Source organism: Merops nubicus, unplaced genomic scaffold (assembly GCF_000691845.1).
Source record: "Merops nubicus isolate BGI_N331 unplaced genomic scaffold, ASM69184v1 scaffold22696, whole genome shotgun sequence".
NCBI classification, from domain to species: domain Eukaryota; kingdom Metazoa; phylum Chordata; class Aves; order Coraciiformes; family Meropidae; genus Merops; species Merops nubicus.
The window spans coordinates 1-11,059 of NW_008617224.1; the positions used below are offsets into that span (position 1 = coordinate 1).

General features: G+C 46.8%; 1 protein-coding gene across 1 annotated transcript in view; it reads right to left on the reverse strand.

Moving 5' to 3' along the window:
• Positions 1-10: 10 nt before the first annotated feature.
• The window catches only part of SPEN (spen family transcriptional repressor), a gene marked incomplete at both ends in the record, with an annotated part of 15,787 nt that continues 4,738 nt past the window's right edge, over positions 11-11,059 (reverse strand). Inside the window, 5 exons of the mRNA XM_008943089.1 lie at positions 11-5,141; positions 7,207-7,307; positions 9,001-9,114; positions 10,350-10,463; positions 10,980-11,059. The exon at positions 10,980-11,059 is cut by the window's right edge and continues 49 nt beyond it. Of these exons, the coding sequence (XP_008941337.1) occupies positions 11-5,141; positions 7,207-7,307; positions 9,001-9,114; positions 10,350-10,463; positions 10,980-11,059 (5,540 nt within the window). The remainder of the gene's footprint in view (positions 5,142-7,206; positions 7,308-9,000; positions 9,115-10,349; positions 10,464-10,979) is intronic.

Sequence of the window (11,059 nt, forward strand, 5' to 3'; positions counted from 1 at the left end):
CCGGCTCCACGGCAGCCTCAGTTTCCAGGATATTATTCACCGCCTGATCAGTCTCGGGCTCCATCTCCTCCCGAGGCGACGGCAACACCAAGGGCTCCGCGGGGATTTCAGCTTCCGATTCGGCGGGATACGTCGGCGGGGCAGGAAAACTCTCCGTCTCCCCAGAAATGTCATTGATGATGGAGCCGATGGCCGCTGCCAGCTCCGTTTCGCTGGCCTGATGGGCGGGTTTATCTCCTTCCTCCTCCTGACGAACCTCAGGCACCTCTGCTGCCGGCTCTTTGTAGGCGGCCATCGACGGCGGAGTTTCGGTGAGCTTGGCGATGTTCTCCACAGCCTGCTCCAGCTCGATCTGTTTCGCTAACTGGGCCGCTTCGGGGGACTGCTTCGGTTCCCGCAGCACCTCCTTCTCCGTTTCTGGGAACGAATCTTCTATCTCATTCTTAACAAAATGGGGGGGTAAAATGTCCTCTTTTGGGGGGCTCTTCATTTTGGCCGGCGACACCGCCACCGGCTCCACCTCCTCGTCCGCTGGCCGCAAGGCACCCTTGACCTCGTCCACGTTGAGGCGTATTTCTACGTTTTTGAGACACACAGAGGCTTTGTCTACAACCGTTTTGGTATTCTTATACCTTCCCCTTTTGGATTTTGTAACCTTTTCTGGCACCGGTTTCTTCTCAATGATCTCAACCGTGGAGATTTCTAGCTGGTTCTTCTCCACATCCAGTTCTTTCCTGTCACGTTTCTGCTCGTTCGCTGCTGACTCTTTCTCAGTGGCTTTTGCTTTGTTGCTGCTGTCGCCGACGCTCGATTCCTGACCGCTTCTTTCAGCAGCATCTTCAGATTCAGTCAAGGCATCGGCTTTTGCCTCGTTCTTCCCTTTCTTCCCCTGTTGGCTGGTAGCAGCTGATGAGTGACCGTGTGTTAGTTTCTGGGATCTAGGAGATCTCCAGCCTTCTGCAGGCTTTGGAGCTTCCACAGCATCTTTAGTTTCAGCCTCCTCCACCTCTTGCTGTACCGGTTCTGTCTTTATGGGAGAGATGTCCTCCTCAGGCTTACGGCGCGTTTTCGGAGGTCTTCCCCTCCTTGGGGTCGTAGGAACCGTTGTCACCGTTTCCTGCGGTTCCTTTTCACCTCTCTTCCTGGTGGATCTAGTCACCTCCATGGAGTCCTTCACTGGCGACGGGCCCTCATTGTCCCCCGTGGTAGCATAGACTGACCTCACGTTTCGGCGCCTAGTCCGGCCTATTGGCAAGCTTGGCTCCACGTTTTCAGGCTCTGCAGCAGAACTAGGGGATTTAGCAGCATTCCTCGAAACCTTCTCTGCCTCCACTTTCAACTCAGAAAGTTTCTGCATCTCCCCACGAGGAGAACTTGACCTTTTGAGCTTTTCACGGTCAATTCTTTCGCTCTTCCTCGTGACGGGCTTTTCCATCACATTAGCCGCAGCCGACTGCACGGGAGTCTTGGAGCGTTTACTCTTGTAGGACTTTTTATCTTTTACAACAACAGGAGGTTCAACTTCCATATCGTTGTCAGAACTGGGCGGCAGGACCTCGGCAGCCACCTCCACCTTTTGACTCGCAGCAGCATCAGCGTTGGCAGAAGGCGAAGGATTTTCTTCTTTAGGCTCAGCAGCCTCATCAGGCTTCAGAACTAGCTTGGGTGGAGGTGGAATCAGCTGGGCACCTTCAGGTTCTGGATCTACAGTGTCGTCTGCTTTGGAAAACGAAGATCCGGGAGTAGGAGGCTTGGTATCCAAGTATGAAGGATGCTCTGTTGAAACAGCATCTTCCTCCGGTGCCAGAGTCGTAGCAACAACTTCTTTACTAACTTCTACAACTGGCGGGGTCTCGGTTTGCTCGGGTGGTTCAATTTTGACAGGAGCAGCAAGTTCAGGGAAAGGTTTTTGCTCCTCTGCAGCAGCAGCAGGTTCAGATGGTTTTTCCTCTTTTACAGAAGCTGTTTCCACCACCACCTTTTCATTCACCACCTTCTCGGGAGCTACTGGTGCCGGTTCCTGTGGTAGGACAGTGACTGAAGAGGGTCCCACCACTGAGGAAGGTTTATGTTCTGGTTCTTTACTCTCAGGAACCGGTTCTGGTGTTTTTGGCCGGTTTTCTTTATCTTCCTGTTTTTCCACTTCTTTCGGTTTCTGATCTTTCTCCTTTTCTTTCTGCTGCATTCGTGTCAGTTCAATAAACCTGCTGTGGAAGAGCACCACGGGCTCCTGCACCAGCTCAGCCGCGCTGTTGGTCCCGTCGGAGGACGACTGTCTCCCGTACAACCTACCCGACATGAAGTCCAGATCATCATCTTTCCTCTCTAAATGCTGCAGGCGCTTGGAGTCCTGTTCAAAGATGGAGCTATGCAAAAAACGAGAAGCAAACAGTTCCTGCCTCTCTTGTTCCTCCTCTTTATGATCTTCTTTCTTATCATCCAGTTTCCCACCTTCCGAATCAGTCCTGATTTTTTTCTTTTTCATATACCAAGATGGAATAGGTCTCGGAGCCGAGTCAACCTTCTCCTTGTCTTTATTATTTCTAAAACTAGCAAATCTTGAATCCCAGTCTAGAAAGGACCAGTTTTCTTCTCTGGACGAAGAGAGAGATTTAGCTCTTTCAAGCAAGGCCTTTGTGTCTGGTGTGATTGTCTTGTCCAACGCAAAAGAGTAAAATTTGTTTCTCTCTAAGGAACTTGACAGTCTTTCCTCCCTCTCACGTAACTTCTCTTCTCTGTCCCTCAGTAAAAAAGACAACCTGGAGCTCTCTAACAAGGACGAGGCCTTTGGGGAATGGGGCTTGTTTTCACTGTCATCATCTGAATCTGAAGGCACCTCGCCAGGCTCCAGGTCTCGGACAGACCTCTTGCGTATGCTGTCTCTCTTGACGATGCTGCTGGGAAAGCTGATATCGACTCTGCCAGGCTCCTGCTTCACTTGTGCCTCCCACCTACTCGAGTCATCTTCAGAACTCAGCACGGAGAGTTTTATTTTAGCCATTTCTGCCATCTGCTCCCTTCTGCTGGAATCATAAGGATTAAATTTCAGCGAGTCCTCCCTCACAGTCATGTTGGAGTACGAAAGACCTTTTTCTTCTATTTTAGGGGACTCTTTGGTTTCCTTTAACGGCATTAGCCTCGGAGAATCGAGTGTGTCATCATCTTCGTGGAAAGGGAAGTGTCTGATGCTAGGGGAACAGGACGTCCTTTCGGAGTCCTCGCTCACCTGACGAGAACTTCTGTAGTTTCTTTCTCTTTTAGTGCTAATTTCAAAGTCAAACTGGTCAGTCTTTTTCCTTTTACTCGGTGGGGAGTCATCGGTGACATCTTGCGGAGGTTTTCCGACCTCGTGGACCAAGCTCCGTCTTTCATATTCATCCACCTCTTTCTTTGGGCTGCCAAACTTCTCAGACTTGGCTATCTCCATTTCCAGCTGCTGTTTTAACCTGCGACTTTGCTCCATTTGTTTCCTGTAACTTTGTGTGTGGTCGATGTCAATGCCAATCTTCTCCTCTGTATCAGCCGACTGAGGTTTCTCTTGGCCGAGTTTATGGTCGGGTGTGTCTTCAGGAAGAGCAGAGTAGTTCTTCCTTGCATCCTCTCTCTCTGTCCCTTGGTCATCTAGCAGCTGTACCTGTTTATGCTGGGGTTTTGCCGGATTTAGTTTTTTAGAGGAGAGTTCCTGAACTTCCACTGGCTCCTCAGCTGTCTCCATGAGCCTTGTCTGCAGATCAAGGGAGGGACGCACGCCAATCCCACCAACGTTGAGAGTCTCCTGAATTTCTTTGGGGCTAGTAACAGGAATAAGTCTTTCCAGTTTGAGTTTTTTAGATTCCCTTTTAAGCATCTCCTTCCTCAGGGGTTTTCTCTCCAGGTCTCCTTCCCTTAACATCGTTGCTTCTCTGGATGAAGCCGTTGCATCGAGCTGCTTTTTCAAAACCATGCGTGCATCTTCCTCGTCTTGGCTGCTTCTTTTTGCCTCCAGTTTTTGCCTGTCAGGCTTCAGATTTGCATCAGCAAAACGTCTTTTACGAGCCTCCAACTTGTCTAAATCTACTGCGTTGGCCCCCTCGGAAGTTTGCTCCGTCTTCAAGTGCTTTTTGGGTTTCAGTTTTCCCTCCTTATCCACCACCTCGACGTGACTGGCAAGAGCTTTCTCCTTTTGTACCTTGGCTCTGGCAGGTTCCAGTTTGGACTGATCAGACTTGGTTTGCTCAGCTTGAGATGTCTGTGTTTTCTGTTCGAGAAGCGGGGACTTCATAGTGTCGTTATCAAGCTTTGCTCTCAGCTTCTCCAAAGCGGGCTGGTCGATAACTTTCCCCTCCTTTTCTTTTACCCGGGTCAACACGACGCAGGGCATCAGCTCCAGGCGGTTTTTTGCTGTCCCTTCTTTGTCACCCCTCTCTTTACTCTGCTTACTGTTGCCCTTCAGCTTTTCAGGGCTGGGCTCTCGCTCGTTCTCTTGATCCGTTTCGGAAGACTGAGAGCTGGGCGAATGGATTTTTGCTTTCCGTTTTTGCTTGTCGGGTTTCTCCTTTTCAAGCTTTTCTGGCTTTTCCTTTCTGACCAAGCGTTTCTCCTTGTCGACCCTCTCCTGGTCGAAGGCACGCTCCTTCTCGGGCTTTTCGTTTTTTGTGTAGCGTTCCACACGGGCCTTCTCCAGCTTGTCGTATCGAGGAGGAGAGAGGGAGCTGCAGCTGCCGCTGCGATCCGATGACCTGCTGTAAATCCTCCTCTCCGAGTCGCTCTGCAGCCTTTCCGACTGCGAGGGAGACGCGCCGGGGCTCTGCGGGCGCCTGGAGTGCGTCGGGCTCTGGCTCCGCTCAATGGGTCTCCGCTCGTGGTCTCTGTCCCGATCGGATTCGAACCGTTCCCGCTCCCTCTCCCTCTCCCGCTGCCTGTAGCTGTACTCCCTGATGTCCTGCTCGTAGGGGTCGCCCCTGTAGTCCCTGTACTCGCGGGGGTCGTCGTAGTATCGGGGGTCGTAGTAGTCTCCTTGGTAGGGATCCCACTCCGCGTAGAACTCCCTGCCCCGGGCCGGGTACTCTCGCCGAGGATCTTCGGGGTACGTCCCTGGAGTCCGAACGGTCTCATAGTAAGTACGATCAGGGGCGTACTCGTAAGATCCTCTTCTTTCATCCCTGCTAAATATGAGAATAAACGGATTAGTTCTCCTTCTCAGCACGGTATTGGAGGTATGACATGAGTCAAGTCAGAATTCAAGTCTGGAACCTCTCCGTTACTAAGCAGTAAAGTGGTGATAAAATTTCTTTAAAAATCCTAAACCTTGTGAGCAATTCAACTCCAAAATGAGATCTTTCACTGCATCTGACATGCTGACGTTGCCCATTTATATTAAGACCAAGTCAACAAAAAATATGAGGTTGTTTACGAGATCAGGTGAACTCATGGGAAGCACTTGGCCAAACAAGTCAAGCGATTAGTGTTATTATCTCAGTACCTCTAAATGGCAAAAATGAGCTAATAATTTCAGTGTTCAGTTAAAAATAGTAACTGAACACGCCTCTTAGGCTGAGAGGTAGCACAGATCTGAGGCTCCAATTCAGCTCCGTTACAGAGTGTTTTGCACTCTTTCACATAGCATTATTTGCCTTCACAGCTTATGATTTATGGTAAAAGCTTCTAGGTTTTAAGAGATGTACAAAATTGATGCAGAACACAAAGAAACAAAACATGGAAGACAACCCCCCCCATTCTGCAAGTGAAGGAGGATATTGTGAAAGGCAGCTGTGAAGATAAAAATATTAATCCTGGTTTTTGTGTTTGTTTTTTTGGTTGTGGTTTGGTTTTGTTTTGGTTTTTTTCCCCTTTTGTGTCCTATTTAGACTGGCTACAACTACAAGCAAAGAGAATCTGGCTAGTGCAGATCTTCACCCCACTGTGAGGGACTGTGAACTGCCAAGAGCAGCTCTGAGGAGGACCAGAAGATGCAGAATTACAAGACTCACTGCAGAGCTCGCTCGATCACTCTGTGATTCATTATTCCTAAGAATCTTGTAATGACTACGTGAGCATAATGACAGAAAAGGAGAAACAAGTCTAAGGCATCACATTGTTCCAGAAATGAGTGTTCTGCTCAGAATCATTTCACAGCAAAGACAAGCCCAGCTGACTGCTGTGTGTTAAAATCCAGCCACTAACATGCTTCTCTCGCCTGAATTTGGGGTAGTTCAGAGGAAATTATTACTGGCTGTTTGCTGGCACACATCACATCTGGCAAGGACTGGGGAGCACACACATTTATTTCTATTATGCAAATCCTAATTTTCAAACCCTCTTCACTTTTACATCTGGCAATTTTGCATCTTTGTCAGACTCATCTATTTTGCTGCAATAAAACATTGCATTTATCTGGCTCACAGGTACAGTCAGTGTCATGCTGGGCTTACTCACAGGTAAACCAGAACCTATAATTAAGCTGGCCTCTGAAGGCAATAATCCACGGATGTGTATTCAGCCACTGGAGGAAAAAAAAGCACAACACACAGAGTGTGTCTCTGCCAGGGTGCTCCCAGCCAGGCTCTGCAGAGGGAAGCAGCCACGCAGGGGGCACCAGCGTTTGCAGCATTTGCAAAGCAGCCAGACACCATCCGGGCAGCTGCTGCAGAAGGGCATCCACACAGAACACATTTTTCATGTCACATCACAAGGAAAAAATTGCAGCCTCGCTCGGGTGTTATTCTTTTATCAAGTGAATAAATTAAACTGTTGAAAAGGGGCAGGTGGAAGCCCCACTTTTGCTTTCTGCTCAGCAGATGAGCAGCAGCAGTTTATCATACCCATGAACACCAGCATTTCTTGGGAAGGCATTGCTGGTAAGCTGCTCTTTGCATTCCTAAGAAATGATGAATGACTTACAACTGTGTCCTGCTGACCCTTCAGAGTAACCAGATACTAAATACACAGATCAAGCAGAGAGCTGAAACCTCCTCCTAAGTGTGAATTTCAGGGACTGACTACACTTCAGATGTGTGATATCCTGCACGGTCTAAATCTGACCACCTAAATTTGACCCAAAAAGAAATATTGCAAAGGTCAAAGCCATTGAAACTATGCTAAAATGTTAATAGTGGGACTTTAAAACAAAGGATAAAGCTGAGAGGAACAAACTCAAGTGTCTGTTTAATAATTACACCCTGAAGAAAGTTTAATTGCTGGAAAAGTAATAAAGGAATTGATACTTGCCTTCTTTCTGCCAGCATTTCATAAAAGTCTCTGATATCTTGACCTGTTTTCTCCATGGAATGATAAAATGCCAACTGACTTTCTCGATTTGCAAAGTCCACCTGTAAAACAAAGGGGAAGTCAGGTTCAGTGTGAGAAACTTTCCATTTTGACAATATCTCCCAGTCTGTAGATGGGAGTAGAACTAAAAATGGGGATGGGAATATTGAACAAAAAAATGTCAAATGCTTCTCAGTGCCAGCCCTACACCACCCCAGTGGTAATAACCCTTCTCCCTTAACTCAGCATGGCTGTGTGGAGCTCTCTAACTGCCTCCTTACTGGGCTATGTTGCTGTAGCTGCCAGACTGGAGGCTTCTGTTCAGAAAACCAGCAGGAAAAATACACATTATAATTGTGGTATTGACATTTTTAATACTATGACTCCAATTACAGTTCCAAGGTCCCTTTAATCTCACTGCAGTGCTACAGCAGGTCAGTGTTATCAATCTATTTCAGACTCCACGTGCTTTGCCCGGGGTTACACAGCAAAGCAAGAGCAGGAGGGAAAGGACTCAAGTCTCCTGAACTGCAGCTCCCTACTCCAGCTGCTCAAGGAGTTGCTGTTTTCTAGCCCAGGGTGACAATATTAAGAAGCTAATGGCATCGCTGATGCAAAAAATTAAGGATTAGAATGGATTTAACTAAGCATATACCACCTAATGCAGTATTTTTAACATTCTGATCCCTTACTTCTAAAAAAAAACCAATCAGCCTAGACACTTGTGTAACCACAACAGTGGAGCACAGACATACGTGACTGAAGGGCGTTGCTCATTCCAAAGTTAAGTAGCAAGACCCACAAACACAAGATGTAAAACTTTTGAACTACCACAAGTTTTACTGCATATAAAGGCTACTTATGTTCAACCACCACGCTGAGGAACTACAGGACATCCAACTCCTCACCCAGTGGGGGAGAAACTGCCACGTTAATAATGCACCAGAGAGATCATGCTGGAAATCATCACCCGTTCTTCAGGAGGGAAGAAAGGAGGAGGAGGAAGATAATTCAGAGGGTTGGCTGACACCTCACGTCCCCAATTAATGGAATTGATGGGACAGTTGTAACAGGTATTGCCACATTCACCCCAATCCAAGACATCCCTGTAAATCTGAACTGTTGCTCCAGGAAAAAGTATTTTGTCTCTTTAAACAGTGCTTTGAATTATTCTCTTTTTAGATCTGTTACAAGGCAGGAGCTGCCATGGCAAGAGCAGGCTGCATGCTCAGGTCACTGCACCTCATGGCTGTGGCCTCGGCCAGGTCAGGAGCCTGGACACCAACCATGGAGCAGCCAAAATGGTGAGGTGTTATCCTGGGGGAACTCACACCAGGATGGGTTATCCCAGGAGAACTCACACCAGGATGGGTTATCCTGGGGGAACTCACCCCCTCAGATTTCACTTTTGTAACATGAAAACAGATAAAAGTTTGCCTTGGATTTGGGTAAATGAGGTAGTAACACGGAGACCAACACTCAGGAGCTTAGAGAGACAAGTTCAGTGAAACAAACGGCAGAATACTGGAAAAGGCTTCAAAAGCAACAGTTCAAGACCCCCTAACATCTTGATAAGCCGAGTATCAAAAAAAATCAGTTTAAGCCTTTGATGTCTGGGCCATACGTGTCCCGCTAAGTATTCCTTATGTCTGGCAGTCTGCAAATGCCAGAGTTTAAGGGGAAAGGCCTAAATACAATTTGTTTCTTTCTTTCTTTTTTTTTTTTTAGTTTGTTTTGGAGGTCATTTCTGCACACCTTAATTTTATTCCCACCGATTTTCCTCCCCTTGGTCTCTTTTACAGCTGCTTGTGCATATTCAATCTCATTGTAGAGAACCAGGGCCATGCCTTTTAAGCGGTCAAACACCACCTGTAAAAAACAAAAAAACAAAACAAAAACCAAATAAGAGCCTCATCCACAGGACTTAATGTCAGTCCCAACAAAATCCTAAGTCATGAGGATAACCAGTAAGGAAGTAATTTTTTAGCAAGGTAAATTTTCCAGGCTTTTCTGATGAGGCATATTGTAATGAAGAGACAATAAAAGGAACACGGGACTGCTTTGAATTGTGGATATTGTGGCTTGAGGTATATAATGCCTTTATTTTGTTTTTCTGTATTTTACTTGCAATTTGGTTTGATTTTTTTTTTCTTTGGTGACGGAGTTTTGCAGTTTCTCTTTGTTTACTTTTAGCTTTTTGAAAAATTTCCAATGTGTTTTAGGGGGGAAAAAAGGTAACGGGAACATTTAATCCCAAAATGGAAACAGTTTTTGTTATTGCAGTCTGCAGTACCACTCGCCAGTTGCTAAACACCCAATTTCCAAATATTGGCTTTAAAATTATTCTTCAAGCAACAACAGCTACAATAAAAATTGTCAACAGTGCAACACAAACCCACGAAAATCCTTTAAGGAGGCAAGACCCTGATCCTGGGAAGATTTACACAGGTTGCTTAACTTCAGGCACATCAGAGTCCAACAGGGAGACACAGGACAACTCACATGCTTAAGTTTAAGCAGGTGTGTAAATCTGTAGCAGCAACATGCAGCGGGGCAGGTAACGTGCTCCCACCGTGTGGGCAGGGATGCTGCATCACCACTGACTTTCTCTCTTCTTTCCTCTGCTTTTGTCAGCGTGATCATCCTAACCGTTTTTTAAAAAGTCACTTTTTTTGGTCTGATGGAAAACAGAGTTAGGTCTAATTATGTAATTAGCACTCATGAGTAACTGCGTAATTAGACGGCTGTTCCTCCACTGTTAGCCTTCTAAAGACATTTTGTTGGGGAGAGACTGTACTGCACAAGAGCAACAAATGGTTTCCAATACTCATTATCTCGGCTCGTTCAAAATACTTTTGGTTTGGTTGGGTTTGTTTTTCTCCCAAAACACCAGAAGCAGCTGCTCTACTTCATCCGATCAAGAGGATGCAAAAACTACAGGGCCCTGTCAGCCAAATTACACCCCAGAGAGAATTTCTCTACACCCCAGAGAGAATTTCTCTACCTGAGCGCTAAAGCCCTGGACAGGTGGGGTTGAAAGGACAGGACGGGAAGAAAGGAAGACAGTAACAACTTCAAACCACACTCCAAAGCCTCCCACCTACCTTCACCACGGGCCCGTAGCGGCAGAAGTGTCGGGTTAAGTACTGATCCGTGACGTTTGTGGAGAGCCCGTCTAACCACACGCAGTTTGTGGGCATGCTCTTCCCAAAACCCAGCTGAACACAAAAGGGCAAAACTTCATCAGTACACTTCACAAATGTCAAACCGACCGAAGGGAGCACGCCCAAAGAGAGAGCTATTTGTATGGATTTTCTAGAGTTAGCATCTCGTGCAGGGGGGAGACAATAAGGGATGAAAATGAATTCTGCATGCTGAAATAAAGACAATGTTTGGCCACATTGGGTTTTTCTATGATTTGAATGCATCTGAGAAGTGACAGGTTGACAGCTCTGGGGACTGACAGCCTCTGTTTGTCACCAAGACTGGAACAGCTTTCCCAGCACAGCCCTTCGAGGCCAGGGAGTGTCAAAGGCTCCAAGTCACTCAGTCCTGAGACAGCCAACAAAACTGCTGATTAATCCCAATTATGGCAGTGGTTGAAAGTGTCACGCTCTAACTTATGCATTAAAAAGCATCTTACTTCCACAAATTAAGCTGCTGCAAAATATCCTACGATGCTGTAAATGGAAGTAACAAGGAGAAGGATACAGCCCACGGGAGGATTTCTTTACCTTGAGCCGGTTATTTCCAAGATATTCCCCATCCATCTTCTTAATTGCTTTACACACACTTGCAATATCACAGTACTGCA